The 22,338-nt window shown below is 39.6% G+C and overlaps 1 protein-coding gene across 1 annotated transcript in view; it reads right to left on the bottom strand.

The window, feature by feature from the left end:
* The window catches only part of RYR3 (ryanodine receptor 3), a 626,037-nt gene that overhangs the window by 329,800 nt on the left and 273,899 nt on the right, over positions 1–22,338 (bottom strand). The window contains exons 5-8 of the mRNA XM_066277226.1: positions 21,355–21,433; positions 14,516–14,628; positions 12,953–13,052; positions 9,834–9,927 (exon numbers count right to left, since the gene is read on the bottom strand). Coding sequence (XP_066133323.1) covers positions 9,834–9,927; positions 12,953–13,052; positions 14,516–14,628; positions 21,355–21,433 — 386 coding nt within the window. The remainder of the gene's footprint in view (positions 1–9,833; positions 9,928–12,952; positions 13,053–14,515; positions 14,629–21,354; positions 21,434–22,338) is intronic.

Below are 22,338 nucleotides of genomic sequence, written 5' to 3'. Positions count from 1 at the left end.
AGGTCCATCCATGCTATTGTAAATGATCCGATGTCATCATTTCTTATGGCTGAGTAGTATTCCATAGTATATATGTACCAAAGCTTTTTAATCCACTCGTCCTCTGACGGACACTTGGGCTGTTTCCAGATCTTCGCTATTGTGAACAATGCTGCCACAAACATGCGGGTGCATTTCTCCTTTTCGAGCCGTTCTATGGTGTCCTTGGGGTATATTCCTAAAAGTGAGATAGCTGGGTCAAAAGGCGGTTCGATTTTCAGTTTTTTGAGGAATCTCCATACTGTTTTCCACAGTGGCTGCACCAGTCTGCATTCCCACCAGCAGTGCAGGAGGGTCCCCTTTTCTCCACATCCTCGCCAGCACTTATTCTGTGTTGTTTTGTTGATAAGCGCCATTCTGACTGGTGTAAGGTGATATCTCATTGTGGTTCTAATTTGCATTTCTCTAATGATTAGTGATGTTGAGCATTTTTTCATATGCCTATTGACCATCTGTATGTCCTCTTTGGAGAAGTGTCTATTCATCTCTTTTGCCCATTTTTGGATTGGGTTGTTTGTCTTCCTGGTGTTGAGTTTTACAAGTTCTTTATAAATTTTGGTTATTACCCCTTATCAGACGTATTGTCAAATATGTTCTCCCATTGTGTAGTTTGCCTTTTTATTCTGTTCTTGTTGTCTTTAGCTGTGCAAAAGCTTTTTAGTTTGATATAGTCCCATTTGTTTATCCTGTCTTTTATTTCACTTCCCCGTGGAGATAAATCAGCAAATATATTGCTCCAAGAGATGTCGGAGAGCTTACTGCCTATGTTTTCTTCTAAGATGCTTATGGTTTCACGGCCTACATTCAAGTCTTTTATCCATTTTGAGTTTATTTTTGTGAGTGGTGTAAGCTGGTGATCTAGTTTCATTTTTTTGCAGGTAGCTGTCCAATTTTCCCAATTACTCCATTGTATTTCCTTACCTCCTTTGTCAAATATCAGTTGTCCATAGAACTGTGGGTTTATTTCTGGGTTCTCTGTTCTGTTCCATTGATCTATATGCCTGTTCTTATGCCAGTACCAGGCTGTTTTGAGTACAATGGCCTTGTAGTATAACTTGATATCAGGAAGTGTGATACCTCCCACTTTATTCTTCTTTTTTAAGATTGCTGAGGCTATTCGTGTCCTTTTTTGGTTCCATATAAATTTTTGGAATATGTGTTCTATATCTTTGAAGTATGTCATTGGTATTTTAATTGGTATTGCATTGAATTTATAAATTGCTTTGGGTAATATAGACATTTTAATGATGTTTATTCTTCCTATCCATGAGCACGGTATATGCTTCCACTTGTTAGTATCTTCCTTGATTTCTTTTATCAATGCTTTGTAATTTTCCGAGTACAAGTCTTTAGTCTCCTTGGTTAAGTTTACTCCTAGGTACTTTATTTTTTTGGTTGTAATTGTGAAGGGGATTGTTTTCTTAATTTCTCTTTCTGACTGTTCATTGTTGGTGTATAAAAATGCTTCTGATTTCTGAGTATTGATTTTATATCCTGCCACTTTGCTGAATTTATTTATCAGGTCCAGTAGTTTTTTGACTGAGACTTTAGGGTTTCTATATACAATATCATATCATCTGCAAATAATGATAGTTTTACTTCTTCTTTTCCAACTTGAATGCCTTTTATTTCTTCTTCTTGTCTGATTGCTGTGGCTAGGACTTCCAGGACTATGTTAAATAAGAGTGGTGAAAGGGGGCACCCCTGCCTTGTTCCTGATCTTAAGGGTATTGCTTTTAATTTTTGCCCATTGAGTATGATGTTGGCTGTGGGTTTGTCATAGATGGCTTTTATCATGTTGAGGTATGTTCCCTGTATTCCCACTTTGCTGAGAGTTTTGATTATGAATGGGTGCTGGATTTTATCAAATGCTTTTTCTGCATCTATTGAAATTATCATATGGTTTTTCTCCTTCTTTTTGTTTATGTGATGAATCACATTGATTGATTTACGAATATTGTACCAGCCTTGCCTCCCCAGAATAAATCCCACTTGATCATGGTGTATGATTTTTTCCATATATTGTTGGATCCGGTTTGCTAATATTTTGTTGAGGATTTTAGCATCTATATTCATCAGAGATATTGGCCTATAATTTTCTTTCTTTGTGTGGTCTTTGCCTGGTTTTGGAATCAGAATTATGCTCGCCTCATAAAAGGAGTTTGGAAGTCTTCCTTCCTCTTGAATTTTTTGAAATAGTTTGAGGATAGGAGTTAGTTCTTCTTTGAATATTTGGTAGAATTCCGTTGTGAAGCCATCGGGCCCCGGACTTTTCTTTGTTGGGAGTTTTTTGATAACTGTTTCGATCTCCTTTGGTGTAATTGGTCTGTTTAAGTTTTCTGATTCTTCCAGATTGATTTTTGGAAGATTGTACATTTCAAGGAATTTGTCCATTTCATCTAGGTTGTCTAGTTTTTTGGCATACAGTTCTTCATAGTATTTTCTTACAATATTTTGTATTTCTGTTGTGTCAGTTGTTATTTCTCCTCTCTCATTTCTAATTTTATTTATTTGAGTCCTCTCTCTCTTTTTCTTGGTGAGTCTACTTAAAGGTGCATCAATCTTGTTTACCTTTTCAAAGAACCAGCTCCTAGTTTCATTGATCTTCTGTTTTGTTTCTTTAGCCTCTATGTCATTTATTTCTGCTCTGATCTTTATTATTTCCTTCCTTCTACTACATTTGGGCTTTACTTGCTGTTCTTTTTCTAATTCTTTTAGATGCAGGGTTAAGTTGTTTATTTGAGCTTTTTCTAGCTTCTGAAAGTGTGCCTGTAGTGCTATGAACTTCCCTCTCAGCACTGCTTTCGCTGTGTCCCATAAATTTTGAGTTGTTGTATGCTCATTGTCATTCGTTTCTAGGAATTTCTTTATTTCTTCTTTGATCTCATTCTTAATCCATTCATTATTTAACACCCTGCTATTTAGTTTCCATGTGTTTGAGAATTTTTGAGCTTTTCTGCTGTGATTCATTTCTAGTTTCATGCCGTTGTGATCGGAGAAAGTGCTTGATATGATTTCAGTCTTCTTAAATTTGTTGAGAGCACTTTTGTGCCCTAACATGTGGTCTATCCTAGAGAATGTACCATGAGCACTTGAAAAGAATGTATATTCTGGGGCTTTAGGGTGAAAGGTTCTGAAGATATCTATTAAATCGAGTTGATCTAGTGTTTCCAATAAGTCTGCTGTTTCTTTGTTAATTTTCTTTCTTGAGGATCTATCTAGTGATGTTAGTGGGGTATTGAAATCCCCTACTATTATAGTATTGCTGTTGATCTCGCCCTTTAAATCCATCAAAGTCTGTTTTATATATTTGGGTGCTCCTATATTAGGTGCATAGATATTTATAATAGTTATATCTTCCTGTTGGATTACTCCCTTTATCATTATGTAGTGGCCTTCTTTATCTCTTACTATATCCTTTGTTTTAAAGTCCAATTTGTCTGATATAAGTATTGCTACCCCAGCTTTTTTTTCATTTCCGTTTGCATGAAACATTTTTTTCCATCCTTTTACCTTCAATCTGTGTGTGTCTTTTCTTCTAAGGTGTGTCTCTTGTAGACAGCATATGTATGGGTCCTGTTTTCTTATCCACGCAGCTACCCTATGTCTTTTGATTGGATCATTTAATCCATTTACATTTAAGGTTATTATTGATATGTAGTTGTTTATTGCCATTTTCTTCTTTAAAGGTGTATTCCTTTTTCTTTTTTTTTTTCTGTATTCTTTTCCCACTTTATCTGTTTACACCAGGCCCCTTAATATTTCTTGCAGCATTGGTTTGGTTGTAATGAATTCCTTGAGTTGTTTTTTGTCTGGGAAGCTTTTTATTTCTCCTTCAATTTTAAACGATAGCCTTGCTGGATAAAGTAGTCTTGGTTGTAGGTTCTTGTTCTGCATTACTTTGAATATTTCTTGCCATTCCCTTCTGGCCTCAAGTGTTTCTGTTGAGAAGTCAGATGTCATCCTTATGGGGGCTCCTTTGTAGGTGATAACTTTTTTTTTCTCTTGCAGCTTTTAATATTTTCTCTTTATCGCTTAGCTTTGGTATTTTAATTATGATATGTCTTGGTGTAGGTTTCTTTGGGTTTCTCTTTAATGGAGTCCTCTGTGCTTCTTGGATTTGTGAGAGTTTCTCTTGCATTAATTTAGGGAAGTTTTCAGCTATGATATGATTGAACAAAGTCTCTATCCCTTGTTCTTTTTCTTCTTCTTCAGGAACCCCTATGATGCGGATGTTATTTCTCTTCATGTTGTCACAGAGCTCTCTAAGAGTTTCCTCTGACTTTTTGAGTCTTTTTTCTCTTTTCTTCTCTGCTTTCATGCCTTCATTCCAGTTGTCTTCTAACTCGCTGATTCGGTCCTCTGCTCTATCTATCCTGTTTTTAATTCCTTCCATTGTGGTCTTTATTTCTGATATTGTATTTGTCGTCTCCAACTGATTCTTTTTTATACTTGCTATTTCTTTATTTAGGTTTTCAAACTCCCCCTCCATTGTTGTTCTAAGATCCCTAAGCATCCTTGCAATCATTATTTTGAACTCCGCATCTGGAAGTTTGATTATTTCCATATCACTCAGTTCATCTCTCGAAAGTGTCTCTTGTGGTTTCATTTGGATTGCACTCCTTTGTTTTCTCATCTTCTTTTTTTTTTTATTTGTAGAGTTGATTGAGTCTAGGCTTGGTGTTGTCTGCCTCCAGTTTTCAGTTGTGTTATTTTTAGATCTTCGTGGGTTGGTATCAGCTATTATTTGTAATCCACTTTCGGATTTGGGCAGCTTTGAAGTCTTGATTTGTTTGTTTTCTTAACAGGTGATAGTCTTGTTAACTGATCTCAGCAGGGGGCTTCCTTGAAACTGTATCCAGGAATGCTGTGGGTGTAACCTGAGACGCTGAAGGTCTCTTCTTCCAACTAATCTCACTGGGGGCAGGGTTTTTTCTCTCAGCTTCAGTAGGGGGAGGTGTATCTCAGATCTCCATGGAGACCTGAGTTACTGCCCCTCCTCCCCACTTCTTGTTTTCAGCTGTGTCTTGTTGTGCTGATTGGAGCTGGATAGATGTCCGGAGATCTCTGATCCGGAAGCACTTCAGCTCTGTTTTGTGAAAGGTTCAGTCCCTCCCCCAGCTATGGCCGCCTCCAGCATGAATGAGTCAGCTTTTTTATTTCGTTTCTTGCATACCTTAGCCCTTCACAGTCTGTCCCTCTCCCTGTCTTTTCCACTTGGGAGATAAGCTGGTCTTTTCAACCCACCTTGCTCCCTGGTCGCCAGGTAAGTGGCTGTGAGCAGTAGTTTCTGCTCTTTTTCCTCTGTGGAATCCTCTCTGGGCTCTCAGCCTCACCCCCCTCCTTCCCTTCCTGTAAGCAGAGGAGATTCAGGCACTCCTTACCAGGATTATTGTGGCTTCCTCTTTGCTCCTTGGTTTTTGAGAGCTGTTCTTGCAGTTCAGTGTTGGTTTTTCATGCTGATTTTTTCTAAATTGATTTGTATTCCAGTTTGGTGTTGAGAGCTGGGTGTCTGTGCATCCGCCTACTCTGCTGCCATCTTCTCTCTCCCCTTTTTTTTTTCTTAAGTGAGAAGCAGGGAGGCATAAAGACAGACTCCTGCATGTGTCCCAAAGGGGATCCAACAGACAAGCCTCCTATGGGGTGATGCTTTGCCCATCTGGGGCCTTTGCTCCATTGCTTGGCAACTGAGCTATTTTAGCACCTGATGTGAGACCATGGAGCCATCCTAAGCACCCAGGCCAAGTTGCTCCAACTGAGCCATGGCTGTGTGAGGAGGGGGGGCAGAGAGAGAGAGAGAGAGAGAGAGAGAGAAGGGGAGGGGGATGGGGAAGCAGATGATCACTTCTCTTGTGTGCCCTAATTGGGAATTGAACCCTGGACTTCCACACACCATGCTGATGCTCTACCACTGAGCCAACCAGACAGGGCCTGTGTTTCACCATCTTTTCCATTACATTTTCCATTACATTCAACCCAGAACACCATAATGCTCTTAGTGGTCATGTCTCCCCTGTTTCCTCTGGTCTGCTACAATTAGTCTTTCCTTATTTTCCATGATTTTGACAGTTTTGAGGAGTTCTGGTATACTGCAAAATGTCTCTCAATTTGGGTTTGCCTGATGTTTATGTGATGATTAGCAAAGTCTGCTCTTTAATCTGTATGACAGGGACCAACGTAACTATACCACAGATTATGAGACATTAAATGAACTATTCTAGTTGCCTGTGGATTACCTGGTATTATAAACCCAGATACTTTTTGAGAATTTCATGACCTCGGGTTAAGGCTGATCATTTAACTTCATTTAAATTCACTAGGTTAAATCCCTTCTGTACTGCAGAGGATTTGTTTATATCACAACTGAATCACTCAGGTCCCTAAAGAAGCTTGATTTAGGTTTTTGAGACAATAGGTAATAAATAGAGGTAAAGAGAAAACATGTAATTATTATTTTTTCTTTAAAGTAGTAGTATAATTGTGCAGTAGTTAAAATATGGGGCTTGGGAGGAGGGCAGACCTGAGTCTGAATGCTGGCTGTGTGACCCTAACCAAGTCCCTTCAATTCCCGGTGCATCAGTTTTCTCATCTGTAAAGTCCAATAAGGGCACTTAGTCACAGAATGGTTGTGGGAATTTAATGTGGTTTTTGTTTGTTTGTTTTTAGTAATTAAGGTGCCCCAAAATGTTTCCTCCTGAAAGGCAGCCCCATTACCATGGAATCACTAACATGGTCTTTTAATGTGTTCGCTTTTCGCTATTCCTCTGTGCTCTCCCAGATTTCAGTATTTCTGGCCATCACGGCCAGTCCTGAGAACTTATCTGATGACATAAGACATAAAAAATACTATGTTTTTGGATTAATCCAAATTTTATTTAAATATAGATGTTTATAAACATGTATAAAGAAATTTAATTGTACAGAGATACAATGAAACTATATTAACAACAGTTACCTCTGGTGGTGGGATGATAGAAGACATTCTAAGTCTTTTTTAAGTGTATACATGATCAGAAAATATGCAGTAAATATTAGGAAAGAAATCCTACATTATTTTATTGCTTTCTATCTGATGCCTAGAATAGTGATGACACTGCACTAACCTCCTAGCCACACAAAAAGTGTGCTGAGATTTTCACCAACGCCTCTCCCTCCTCAGTGAGGGCTGGAAGGATCTCTGAGGATGAGAGGACGAAAAGGCTCATCCTAGGTTGCAGGATTAGAGAGTGCTCTTCCTGACATCTAAAGTATTCTGGAAAGTTAGTCTTTCCCACCTGGGCAATGCAGGCGGATTTTCCATTTATTCTCTCAAGGTTAGGGGTTGAAACAACCTGTTCACTTTTCTCTAAAACAATTATCCAAGGAGAGTAGAGTGGGTGGTAAGCTGAGGTGCTTTTGAAAGCCTGGCTGACAGCTTAGCCTTGACTTCAATAGCTTAAGTGACTTGACAAGCCAGAGGTGAGCAAAGGATCAGAGCTGAGAGAGCTAGATGGATTTGGGGTTTGCACCCTGAGATAGCTGGCCTCTCTATCCAGCCTCACTGCTCTTAGGCTTTAGAGGGAATGGAAATTATTTCCTCCTAAAAGTCAGCTTCATTACCATGGAATCTAACATGATCTTTTAATGTGTTCTCTATTCCCTATTTCTCCGTGCTCTCCCAGATCTCAGTATTCCTGGCCATCATGGTCAGTCCTGAGAACTTACCTGATGACATAAGACAACCATGAGGTTTATCACTCACCTCACCTGGACATCAAATAATGCCAAGGCACCCTGCTTTGATTAAGAGACCAGTTAACACAAGAATTCAGGTTCCAGTATAATGAAGAGCTACTTACTCACCCCAGTCTCAACTCTTCCATATTCCTTACAGAGGAATGGAGTAAGCATTCTTATTTTCATCTGTGAATTTTCCTTTCTCATTCAAAATAGGAATTACCCTCAGCCACGGGAAGGCCACCTTGGCTCTCGTTTCAATGACGGTGTACGTGCCTGTTTCAGGGTGCCTGTTTTGGGACTTCCTTTCCATCTGTTTCACTTTCCTCAGCACTTCCTTTCAAATACCGATTCAGCCTTATCTTTTAGTCAGGATCTTATTAAACTACCTGACTGGGCTACCCACCAAATGACAAGCCTCTTCAAACAGCATAGTTTGGGCAGTGGTGTGTAAGGAGGGCAGTAAAAGAGCCATGTAAATGGTTAGTATTGACTCCTCCCAAATCCTATCCTTAAAAGAACAGGAATGAGAAGAAAGAACGAGTGTGTGCTGATATATACTCCATCTTAGATGTAACTTTGTAAAACTCACCCACAGAACTTCAGTTCTTTATCATCCTACAAACTTTCCTCTGATGCAGCAGAATAAAACACTAAAGAGACAGTTATGTGGGCTATTGTATAATTTTACTGCTTAAAGAAAAGGGAAAGAAAGTTGCAACTGTATAGAATCACATGACATTATTTAGAGCATGAAATCCTCAATTCTAAGGTAAGGCAAGTTTGCCTGACCATTGGACTAGTGCCAGGGAGGCAGTGAGTGAAATAATCAGGAACTTGTCATAGGTCTGTGCTTTGTGTGTCCTAGACACTGCTCTGGTTCCCATGTCATATCTGGTTCCCATGAAGGGATATTCAGAGGACAGAATGAGTAGGAAGAGACTTAAACAATAAGGGATACATATTGCCAATGGATGGCTTCTAAGATGTACAATAATATGTTCAAACTCATTGCTTTTTCGGGGTCCTTTTAGTACACGAAATAAGAGGCAAGCCCTGGATGGAGAGTCAGCAACTCTGGCTTCTGGGCTCCCATCTAACGTCAGCCAGTGTGTGACCTTTGGGTAGGAGCCTGACCTATATGATTTCTAAGTTGTGTGGATGTGGTCCAATGTTTCTACTAAAGTAAATGAGACAGTTAAAAGGTTACCAAAGGCATAATGCAAAAACAAAGAATGTATTACCACCAGAATGTTGGACTCAATGCTGTCCCAAATTCAGTCTAATTTAGATCCAAGATTTGATTTTTTAAAAATATATGTATATAAGATGTCTATAGCTGTAGGGGCTAAGCTTCTCATGCTCTGTTCCTTTGATGATAAAGGGAATACTAGAACACCCTTCAGTATGAAGTTAAGACCTGTGTTAATACCTTCCATCTTTGGGTTTTGAATTTCTGAAAGACATTCATTGAGGGGCAAACTAGAGGACCAAAGAGAGCAGCCCCCTCTAAATGGTGCTTAAGCCCAGCTCCTGCTAGATACTGACATTTGGTTCCTCCAGTCCTATTTGGTAATAAGCAAAAGGAAATAATCAAACTCCACCTTAATTACTTAGCTCATGAAAGGGGAATGATAGTGATGATCTGCTCATGAATAGCCTGATGGATAATTTGTGTAAATGCACAGACCCACCAGAATGACTGGTTTCATTTCCACAGCACCAATATCGGTGCTGTGCTTCCATCTACAATTTATACTACCAGAAACTCCTTAGAGACAGGAGCAACCAAAGAAAACAAAATGGTTGGGAAGCATTATAGAACTGCTTGATGAAGAAGCAGTGTATGTATATAGCTGTGAGTCAACTCTAGTGTCCTGTCTGCTTACAAACTGCAACTCATGGCTAAATGGGGTTTGCTTTTGATTACCACTTACAAAATTCATCTGTGGCCATGTCCAAGTGTGAGTTATCTGAGACTGAAGACAGGGAGGAAGAGGTGGTGGTGGTGGAGGAGGAGAAGGAAGAGGAGGAGGAGGAGGAGGAGGAGGAGGAAGAGGAGGGAGCTATTGACTTACCTGTGCTGGGAATCATTCTGTTCTGTAGACAGTATCGTCAAGCACTCATCATGACCATGGAAAAGACGTATTACATGCCCACCAAGTAGATATCCTATAAGAGAATTATATTCTGCCATGAACTGATGGCAAGTTTAATAAAAAAAAAATACCATGTTTAAAAGGGTAAATTTGTGCAATTTGAGTTAGTTATGAAAAACACCAAGAGAGAAGCATTTGGAAAATGGCAGATTCCATGAATTCAGGCCTCAGGCAGAAAAGACATGAATGCCAATGCAATTCTAACATTGAAAGTTAAGCAGGATTTCAGATGAACAAGTCCAACATCAAAAGGTAAGGTAAAAATAGTGTCAATTCATATCATTAAAAACCAAAAGGAAAATTAAGTTGCTACTGTTAAGAAGATACAGATTTTGTAACTGCTTGTGATATAAACACATTTGACAGCAAATTCCTGGATGAGCTCTTACCACCTCACTGTACATGCTTTGTGGCAAAATCCAAATCAGATTACAGTCATGGGAAAGATAAAGGAGCTGGGGAGGGGGGCAGCGAACTGTTATTAAAAAGCTGTCTTAGGAGCAGCTAGCTTTCAAATGCATTTAACAAACAGAGATCAAGCAAACCTAAACATTAATCCTGCCACACCTAGGTGACGGCAGAATGATATTCCTGAATTCCTGAGTTGAGGAGCATAGGTGCCACTATCAGTAAGCTCTTAGCTTTGGCGATATAAAAGGAATCTGAATAGCCATGGAGTCCAGAGATGGATAGGAAACAAGGAGATTCCAGGGCATGATGGCCAATTAGTCTTCAAATAAATTCTGAGCCTTAACTCAAATCACAAACTTGACCTTGCACAAAAAAATAAACATTTTTTTTTATTCCCATTAAATTAAAAAAATTGTCCAGGCTATTCCGTTTTCAGGAGACATATGGACATATGGACATATTAATGATGTCGGTATTAGGATTCTTTTTTAATTGTATAATCAGATCACTTTCAGCGTTGTCAAACTATTTTGTGTGTTAAATGAAAACACAGGAATGAATTGTTCCAGAGGAGAAAAGTGCAATCAGTGTATGTTGTGTGGGGACAGTCTGATATCCCTTTCATTTATTTCCATCCAGGCAAGGCAAGTTTTTCTTAAACTTCCCCCAAACATTCAGAATCTTTTCCCAATTTTCCTCTATCTATTTCCAGTTGCATTTTTTTTTGCAATAAGATAATTCATGATACACTGTAGGGAATTCTTAATAGCCAATTTACCATATTTCCCATGCGTAAGATGCATATTTTTCTGAAAAATTTTGGGTGTAAAAACTGGGTATGACAGTAGTAGTAGATTTTTTGACTTGCATTTCCCATTTTTTCGCACCTGTTTTTGTGTTCATTGTTGAAGACAGTGATTTGTCATCAGACACAGATGAGGACAAACTAATGGATGGGAGTTTTGACAGTGATGAGGAGATGTATAAATTTTATGATGAACAAAACTTGAGTTCAATAACTTTATGTAATACATTTTTTTTCCAAATTTCGGGCCCCAAAATTAAGCCGAGTCTTATACATGGAGCATCTTATACATGGAGAAATATGGTATTTAGAAAATTGAAATCATCCACGATCATGCTCTTGATTAAACTCTCCATCGTCTCATGATGGTGAGGCTAGGCCCCGTTTGAGTGGAGCTCATCATTTACAGTACTCAGGCTCCAACAATCACTACTCTATTCACACGGAGAAAACTGCGAAGTGCTGTCACAGCGCAGCATTTCTTAATTGAAATATGCACAGCAACAGTCAGGAAAGAAGGGTCACGATGAGGGTGACTTACACTCTCAAGTGCTGGAGTGGGGTTCTCACCAGTGGATGCTGAGAGGCGGTGTCTGCAGGGCCAGACACCACAGGGATGAGCTTCCCAGGTTATATGACAAGGGCACTCAACACTTCTATAAGGATCTTTCTGGCACGATTTGCAAATACTTCTTAATTAATCTCCACAAGCCCTCTGTTGGGACTTGAAAATAATTTTATTTCCATAGCGACAATGAAAAACTTTAACATGAAGAAGATTCAATCAAAAACTTCTTTGGGGAAGATTTAAATCCAGCATTTCATAGATAGGGAATGAGGGAATGGGTTAATTTTGGCACAAAACAAGATGACTAAACAGACCCTGCTTTTTAAAAGCCTTCCACAAATAACTAAAAAGAGTTAGAAGTCTGTTGTTTCCTGGTTACTCAGTTTGGCTCTGATGCCTTCTGAACCTGAGGTACCACCTGGCCATTCTCCGTTGGCCATTTTCAAACATTTTATCATAGGAGGGAAATCCCTGTTTGAAACTGCTAGGCTCAGGATTAAAAATAGGGTTAAAGTCCATAGTACGAGTATTTTTTTTTAAGAATTTGCTATTGCTCTCAAGTGCTAGAATACAATGTGATGATCTACAGGTCACTGACAACTGATTATTTTGCTCAGCCTGATATTACCCCTGAGTAAGGCAAGGCCAGTATATTTGTGATATAACTTGAAAGGTGCGTTGACTTTGCTGGCTCCAAGAAATAGGATATGTCGAACCAACTTTGATGACCTTATTTCCAAGGGAAAAATAAAATACTGGGGATATTTTATAAGGCCTTTCATATACACAAGTAGAAACAAATGGCCAAATGTACTTCTATTCTAGAGAAAGTTTTTCTCCCACCTGTAAGGAGAGCTGCTGGGAAGAAATATTAACATCGCCACCTTCTTGGCAAATAATCTCCTCTAATATTGAAGTTGTTGCTGAAGTCTGTACACTTATAACTAGAACCACAAATAAAAGTAAAAAGTCATGGGTGAGGGTAGGTGCATATCCAAGCCCTAGATGCATGTAGTGCTAAAATAATAGTGGACTCCGAAAGATTAAAAATTCCAGGAATGCTCATGAAAGTAGAAATCAGGACAGAACATTATCCATAGCAACATCAGAGAAAGGAATTCAGGTGAACTAAAATCATGCTAAGGGTGTATCAAGACATATTCACGTGGGAGTTGGGAAGCAGCCGAAAATGTCAATATATACAGCACAAGACAGCCTGGCAGACGGAGGGCTGTATGCATATAAAAAGCACACCTTCTTCGATGCTGCTTCCTGAGCATGTGGGATGCACGTTCCAGAGTGTTTGCATAAAGGAGGCGTCCACTTGTATGTTAGCATTTGATATGGAGAGGTGCTATGGCAGAAACAGAAATGAGACATCCATTAAGTCACTTGGCTAGTTCTGACAACAGCAGCTCAACTAGACTTTCAAGGATTGAATTAAACAGCTTCAGCATAGTCTGGCTCTTTCTACACATCTGTGAAAGATTTCTTCATCTGTTCTACAAGCAGCTTCAAAGTGGGACACCTTATTCAGGGAAGAGGAAGTGCTTAGCTACAGAGGTGACAGACAAGTGTTGACTTCATCCTTTCTGCTGGAGCCCTGATTTCAGGGGAATTTAGAAAATGTTTATTCTTGTTAGGATACAGAAACTCACAAATGGGGAAAATGACCTGTCTTTCGTCTAGGCCAGGGGTCCCCAAACTTTTTTACACAGGGGGCCAGTTCACTGTCCCTCAGACTATAAAAACAACAACAACTATGAACAAATCCCTATGCACACTGCACATATCTTATTTTAAAGTAAAAAAAACAAAACAAGAATAAATACAATATTTAAAATAAAGAACAAGTAAATTTAAATCAATAAACTGACCAGTATTTCAATGGGAACTATGGGCCTGCTTTTGGCTAATGAGATGGTCAATGTCTGGTTCCATATTTGTCACTGCTAGCCGTAACAAGTGATATGACGCGCTTCCAGGGCGTGAGGCGTGCGTCCTGCGTCACCAGAAGTAGTACTGTACGTGAGCAACGCCGCGCTTTGCCGCATCACCACATACAGTACTCCAGGAGCACAGGATGCAGATCTCCCCTTCTCTCACTGACCACCAATGAAGGAGGTGCTCCTTCTGGAAGTGCGGTGGAGGCCAAATAAACGGCCTCAGGGGGCCTCAAGTGGCCCGTGGGCCGTAGTTTTGGGACCCCTGGTCTAGGCAATGCAAAATCTGCCAACAGGATTTGCACTAAGAAGCTTAGAAACTTATCCCTGATATTTCTCTATCTCCAGGGATTCCATATACATGCACACGTTCTCCTATCAGCCAAGTGCTTGAGGTCAGTGATGCTCGCCTAATACCTGTCCCCAGGTGAAAAAATCTCACCTGTATCTTCCAATCACTATGACACCTCACATGCTGAAACATTTAAAATTCTTTTTCTTTCTTCAACATAAGCTTATTTTCCTGTATTCTATTCTTTCAGGCTTGTTATTCACTGGACAAGAGCTAAACCATGTGATAAATTCACAGTCACGGCAGCTAATGTGCAAACAGTTGCCTTTCTCTGGAAGTGCCTGGGGCATTTTAGGAGAGTTTGCTGGGCACAGCACCTTACTTTGGAAGGATAACTCACAGTTAAATTCCAGGCCCCAGGGCAACCAGCAGGAGAGAGGATTTAATTACCTCTCAAGCATACCATATAGAGGCATCTATCTCATCCTATACAACCTGCTGTGGCTCTGTTCTCCCTGACCAAACCATTCCTAAAGGAACACATTTGGAAAACGAAAGATGTCTGTGTTAGGAGGTACTTACAAGGTATCTTTCAGAGGACACGCTGACAAGGATGAGGTCATCTCCAATTCGAACCTTTTCTCCCTCAGACCTCTGTTTGGAAGCGGGATGTATGGTCCACCAACAGGCTTCTCCTACATCAAGACTCCTCGAGTTAGTCATGCTTCAGAGCCCAAGTCTCTAATTCTGTCACTCATTCTGTTTGCTCCTGATAATAATCCCCCCACCCCAGACCACAATTCCTATTTATCTATAAACATGCCAGTTAGCCCTGCATCTGCATTGGTCTACATTTATCATTTTCATTTTCTCTGGAGACAGAAAGACAGTGTTGGGAGAGAATAGGGGAGGTTAGAAACTATAAAAGTCTGAGTATTTTTAATAACAAAATAATATTTTCTCCATAGGTCCTTACAAAGCTTTGTTTTAAGAACTAATTTCATTGGACTACTTACTGACCACTTTGATATTTCCTCTACCCTTCCATGAATTCTACAAAAATATCAGTATTTCTACTGAAAACAAGATTTTCAAAACACCCAAATCTGCAAGAACTAAGATAGCAGGTGTGAAGTTGACAGCAATTTTAAAAAGCTGACATTTTGAAAAAAGGAAAAACAATAGATGGTTCTAGCCAAGAGAGAGCTAACCCTCATGTCCTTGGGTAAGGAAATGGATGACAAGTCAATGTCAAGAAATAAGGCCATTCCTGTTGCATATTTCTCAGGAAAATCTTTGGAATTGGAGGTAACAGTTACTTGTGAAGGCAACGGTATAAGATGGGGTTGAAAACAGGAGAATTGAGCCTTGGCCGGTTGGTTCAGCAGTAGAGTGTCGGCCTATCGGCCCTGCGTGTAGAAGTCCCAGGTTCAATTCCTGGTCAGGGTACACTGGAGAAGCGACCATATCTGCTTCACCACCCCTCCCCCTTCTCTCTCTCTCCTCCTCTCTCTCTCTTCCTCACAGCCATCACCTGGAATGGTTCAAGCAATTTGGCCCCGGGTGCTGAGAATGGCTCTGTGGCTTCACCTCAGGTGTTGAAATAGCTCAGTTTGGAGCAACAGAGCAGCAGCACCAGATGGGCAGAGCATTGCCCCTTAGTGGGATTGCCGGGTGGATCCTGGTCCAGATGCATGCAGGAGTCTGTCTCTCTGCCTCCCTGCCTCTCACTTAATGAAAATAATAATAAAAACCAAAAAAAAAATATAGGAGAATTGGCTGAAAGTAGGAACATTTAACCCCCTGCATTCTTTCTTCTGTCCTGCACAGCCAGAGACAACTTTCTCCCCACCCTACAAATACTAGAACTTTAGTCCTTGGAATGACAAACACTCAGAGGTCTGACTTTGGAAATACCAGGCACAAACAAACAAAAAAGTAAATACTATTGAAGACAGAGAATAACTATAAAATTCTATGTCCTGATGAGTAACTCCTAGCTCCCTTCTCTAGGCCTCCGTCTCTCGGCTTCCAGAATGCCAGCTGTGATGCTGAAACTCCCCCAACCTCAACCTCACACATTTGTGGATTACTCTTCAGGGAAGCCAACATTATTATCAAGATAAAAACACTGCTATTTGGGTGCCTACAGTGAAATGCCTAGGTCTCATCGGGACTACCTAAAACTAAGGTCCTGAAGCTGGAAAGCCACAGCCGTATACTGAGAACTTCCAGTCAGTATTTCCTGCCCTGGCCTAAAGTTGAATGCAGACATAGGAGCATCTTGCATCTGAGGAAAGTCTAATGTGAACAACAGGAACAAATAAAGGGGGGGGGGCTGACCGGGTAGTGGTTCAGTGGATAGAGCATCGGTTTGGGACTCTGAGGATCCAGATATGAAACCCCAAGGTCACCAGCTTAAGTGCACAATCGCTGGCTTGAGCGTGGGATCATAGACATGACCCCTGGTCGCTGGCTTGAGCCCAAAGGTCGCTGGCTTGAACAAAGGGTCACCGGCTCAGCTGGAGCCCCACTAGTCAAGGCACATATGAGAAAGCAATCAATGAACAACTAAGGCGCCACAACTGTGAGTTGATGCTTCTCATCTGTCTTCTTTTCTGTCTGTCTGTCTCTGTCTGTCCCTTTCTCTTGAAAAACAAAAAAACAAACAAACAAACAAAATAAAAAGGGGAGAAGGGTTGTAGAGTAAGCAAAAATCACACAGAGAGCCAAAAAAATATTTTAAAAAATTTTATAATTAATAGTCTCAGAAAGAAAAGAGAAAGTGCACTACTGAAGCAGCAATGAGCCAAGGAATGTATTGTGAAGGATCCCTTCAGAGAAGGAGAAACACTCTCTGATCCTGAAAAAGAGAGAAACAAAGATTATAAAATTAAGTTGAAAAATTCTCCCCCCAAAAAAGAATGGAGAAAAATAGAAATGAACTAGAAAGAAAATTAGAAAACCAATCTAGATAATTTCCAGGAAGCAAGAACTGAGAAAAGGAAGGAAATTAACAAAGAAATGATATTAAAATGTTCCCAAAGCTGAAAGACAAGTGTTTTCAGATTGAAAAAGCCTACCAAGTGCCTAGCACAGTGGAGAAGAGAGACCATTCCTGTGAGACACAGAATGGAAAGGATCCTTGTGCAGACTTATCACTGTGGAATTTCAGACATCAGGGTGGAAGAGAAGGTCTAAGTAGCTCTCAGAAAAATATAAGCAGTTCACTCACAAAAAAGATCTGAAATCAACAGCCAGACCATAAACTAGGAGAAAATGGATGAAAACTTTTGAGATGCTGAGAAAATGAAAATTTCCAATGCAGTATACCATGAATGGCTTGTGAAGCTGGAATTAACAGTTTTTTCAGATGACAATCTACCTACCATGAATCTTTTCTGTAAAAGCTACTGGGTAATGTTCTCCTCGAAAGTGAGGTAGCAAACCAAGAAGAGAGAGAAACACAAGATCCAGGAAACAAGGAATCTAGGAGAGGAGCAGAGGGGATTTCCTGATGATAGTCGGTGTTTCTAAGAAGATGGAGCTGAGAGAACAGCTAATGTGGTTGAGTCTAGTCATGGGAGAGTTTCCATTCTATGGGATAGTTTAGAGATGAATGAATGACTGAGCCACAGAAAATAACAAGCAAATAAGGCAATTATTAATTGCTGCAAAGAAAAGATAATACAATAAAGTGAACTGAGCATAGTATATTTGCAGCTCTCACTTGCAAATAAAAGTCATAGTTATATCAATATAAGTAGATAATATTGACTTGGTAGTTACAGGTAAATATGTAAAGGTGGTGGGAAGAAGATGGAAAAGTGGAACATACGAGTCACTTTTCATTATTCATTTGGAATCATCAATAGATAATACATAATCTGGAAAGAATAACAAAATAGTATACTCTATTATTCATGAAAAAAATGGTAAACAATACTAGAGGAACTGGAAGGAGATGCCCCAGAGCAAAGCAAGGATCTGGAGCAGGAAGGGGTAGGGCAGGAGACTGATGGCTGCCATAAGCATAGGAGGACCCTTTATTTCTTTAAACGATGTACAGGGATTACTTCGATTAAATGTCATTATTTTAAATTTAAATTTTCATGACAAAAGCAGTTGACCTCTATATTTGCAGGGAAAATGATATTTATATGTATCATATACTTTGGACTCTAAGGGCATTTGGGATAATGTGGGTCATTTTGTGGGGAATAAAGTGGGTCTTAAACAGGTAAATGGGGGAAGAGTCTACTTGTTCTTCTGACCTCTACTGGGAACAGCTCAGGGTCAGGGCCATTCCCAGAATCAACAGGATATGGGCCAGTTGATGACCCTAAAATATATGAAAGAAAAACACTAAAAGCTTGTTTTTTTATATATTTATTTCCTCCTAAGTCTAAACCTAAAGCTATCTCTAAATGCTAAAAACAGAACAAGAATCACAAAAACCCTTAAAAGGATAACAGAAAGAAACCAAGGGCAAATGATCACCAGTTTTTTTTAAGTAAGTCAAATTAATATCGTCTATGTAAGGGGAATTTCATATTGTTCAAGAAACTACCTCCATACTTCTCCTCTCATTCTTGTAGAGATTCAACTCAGCTATTGAGCATTTACTTGTTTTCAACTTAGAACTGGTTTCTGAGTCAAAAGTGCACTCATAGAATGACCTGGTAGGACACTACGGCACTCTGTCCTACCAGGACGGTACTCTGTTGGATTCTGAATGAACCTCCTGAAGTGGGAAGATTCTCCCCAGGCAACACTGAAACTTATCTGAGTTGTACCCTCATTCCCCTTATCCCTCACAAATACCAAGCTGGCCTTCTTCAAGGAGAGTATAAAATGGGTTCAGGTGAGGGAGGTAATATAAATTATTTTAAAAGGCTCTAGGTTTTTAGAAACAATTGGTCAACTTTTTCACCTGTCTTCTGCCAAAGACAGCTTCTGATCAGCCAACTTGAACTTGGGTTGGTTCAGGTCTTCATCTGTTGGCATACTTCATACCATGTCTGATTTTAGAAATTTAGAAAAAAGCACTGGAAAGAGTAATATCTGATGCAATTTTCATGTTTTTATTAGAGGCTCTATTACTTAAAATAAATTTCCTGAACACGTGACTAGAAAGTGATATTTCTTGACTTCTTCTCAACTCTCAAAATGTCTAAGGTAATTTTATCAATTGCAGGGGTAGTCAACCTTTTTATACCTACTGCCCACTTTTGTATCTCTGTTAGTAGTAAAATTTTCTAACTGCCCACTGGTTCCATAGTAATGGTGATTTATAAAGTAGGGAAGTAACTTTACTTTATAAAATTTATGAGGCAGAGTTACAGCAAGTTAAAGCATATAATATTAATTACTTACCAAGTACTTTATGTCGGATTTTCGCTAAGTTTGGCAGAATAAATCTTTATAAAACAACTTACTATAGTTAAATCTATCTTTTTATTTATAGTTTAGTTGCTCCGCTACCGCCCACCATGAAAGCTGGAATGCCCACTAGTGGGCGGTAGGGACCAGGTTGACTACCACTGATGTAAATAGAATGACTTCATATAACTTTCTGATGATGTGCTTCAAGACAGCTAGTTTATACTTAGAGGCCAACTTACATTCAGAGAGTGTGGTACTTCACTCATTTCATAATTTTCAGAAAATGTTGACAACACCTTATAGGGAAGTATATTTTAAAAATAACACTAGCTAAAAGTGAAGCAACCTCAAACAAATTCAAATAAAATCTTATTTTAGGAAAAAAAAATACCCATAATAAACAGAGGCAGATTCACTTTTATGCTTTGTGCAGAAGGAGGAGGGGAAGAGAAACGGCCTCTCCTCAGGCATTCATTCTTAGACGCCACTGACTGTGATGCAGAACCAGCAGGTGCACATGGTTTTACACTTTGGATTGTTCCCCACTTCCTCTGTAAAATCAGACAATCTGGATCATTCTCTTATAGAACATCCACATGGACTTTGGCTACTACCCAACAATAAAATCTCCTCCTCCTATTTTGGGGGAAATGTTATGATGTTAAAGACTGCATCAAAAAGACTTTCTGCACTGTGACCTAGGCTGTTTTCTCCTCCCTGGTCTCCCTCTGTCCCTGTACCTTTTCCAAGCCTGGGACTTCAGCTTTAGAGCAGATCCTACCTCACGCTTTTCCAGTAAATTCTCATTCTGCTTGAGTCAACCTGAATCAGTTTCTTCTGCTCTCAACCAAGAATATACTGATTGTTACACAGCTCACCCTCTAAAATGAGCAGAAATTCCATATGCCATGCCCTTGGCAGATGGTCAGATTGCCCATGATTATTTGCAGACACAGGGAGCACCCTGCATCTGAAGGCCAGCTGTTCCTCTGCTGGGGAATTGTAAGCCTTACAAAGTGGTTTCCCTCATTGAGAAAAAAGGCACCTCCTCTCCATTTCAATCCACTACTCCACTGGTTTTTGTAACAAGTCAGACCCTTCTTTAATACTATAAATATAATTATGATATAAATAACTAGAGTTATCTTGACTGTCAATATTTTTGACTAACTAAAGAAAACTAAGAGACATTAAATCATATAGTGAGATCTTTATTTTCTTTTTATTAGTGCTTTAAACCTTCTAATTCAATCAGAAAAAGTTTTAAATTTGGAGAGAGTTTATGGCATTAATACTTTGCTAATATTTGACACCATCACTTCAATTATTTAATGACATAAGTTTCTTATTATATTTACTTTTATGGCAAGCAATACCAGTTTTCTTTTTCTTTTTTTTTCTGAAGTTAGAAACGGAGAGGCAGTCAGATAGACTCCCACATGCGCCCGACCAGGATCCACCCAGCATGCCCACCAGGGGGCAATGCTCTGCCCATCTGGGGCATCACTCTGTTGCAACCAGAGCCATTCTAGCGCCTGAGGCAGAGGTCACCGAGCCATCCTCAGCACAGGGCCAACTTTGCTCCAATAGAGCTTTGGTTGTGGGAGGGGAAGAGAGAGATGGAGAGAAAGAAGAGGGTGGAGGGTGGAGAAGCAGATGAGCACTTCTCCTGTGTGTCCTGACTGGGAATTGAACCCGGGACTTCCACACGCTGGGTTGATGCTCTACCACTGAGCCAACTGGCCAGGGCCACCAATGGTTTTTATCAAGAATAACTTCACTACTTATTTTCAGTAATTGACCCTAAAAAATTGTTTATATTTGAGACTGACAGGCTGTGCTTAAAGCATTATGTTCTCTTATTCTTAGTTCCTATTATACATTCTTTATCATTCTCCAAAATTTTGTCAGACCTCTATCTTGACCCGACCAGTTAGTTGGTTTGGAATCCCAAATGAATAACGTATACAGTATCCTTTTCAAGAGTCCATAGACGAAGACCCCACTAAGCAAGAGATCTGGGAATGTGGACTTACCTGTGGCATGTTCCTGTAGACCCACATCAAAGGCGAGTTTATCTGTCTGGGATCTTGATGTGGTCAAACATGTGAGATACTGTGAAACAAGAGTAGATGCTGGTGAGGTGCTACTCTTCCCTCTGGTCCGGCATCTTGCTTCTAGTTGGCTTCCAGTGGTCAATGTCAACATTGTGCTACTGTGAAAAGGACTTATCTTGTGCATTATTATAATGCTATTTGAATATACTTTTATAATATATTTATACCCTCAAAGATGTTCTTAATGATGACCTAGTGACAAGTTATGGAACTGTATGTAATAGAAATAAGTTTGAGGCATCAAATATGCTTTATTTCCAAGATATTCTGAGAAACTTTTAAATTGGGGACAAAAAAAAAGGAACATAAATGACTGACAGTAATAGAAGGATTGATAAACTTTGGTAATTCATTTTATGAAATATTCTGTTACCATAATTTACCATTAATTGTTTATCAAGATTGTGTAAGAGCATAGAATAAATACAAAATAGTATTTGTATATGTAATGTGTATGCAAAATTTAAATGCCTAGCAATGAGGCTGAAAGAAATGACACTGAATGGATTGCAGAAGTTATTTCTGGACAGTGGCAGAGAGCAGGGTGATTCCTCTACTTCTCTTTATTACCCATTTTTAAAATTTTCTGTGAGCATTAAAACTCCTTAAATAGTGTCTATATTTTTCCAATTATAAAAATACATGTGCATGCAGAAGTTAACAATGATTTGTAAAATAACTAAAAAGGGGGGAATACCCTGGCCTGTTCCCTGTCTCCTGTATTGACAGGCACAGCAGTTGACCTTCACATGAGACTGGGAGGCAGATGTGCACTTGGAACGTGCTTTCTGGCTTATACTCCTGGTTCTCTGCCACTTGCATTGTACAGAGTCATAGCTATGGGCTTTATTCTCAGAGCTGTTCCTAAAAGGAGCAGTATAGAGTCTGCGTTAACTGTGGGTG

Source organism: Saccopteryx bilineata, chromosome 4 (assembly GCF_036850765.1).
Source record: "Saccopteryx bilineata isolate mSacBil1 chromosome 4, mSacBil1_pri_phased_curated, whole genome shotgun sequence".
In the NCBI taxonomy this organism is placed as follows: Eukaryota; Metazoa; Chordata; class Mammalia; order Chiroptera; family Emballonuridae; genus Saccopteryx; species Saccopteryx bilineata.
This window is presented reverse-complemented; position numbering and strand designations above follow the sequence as displayed.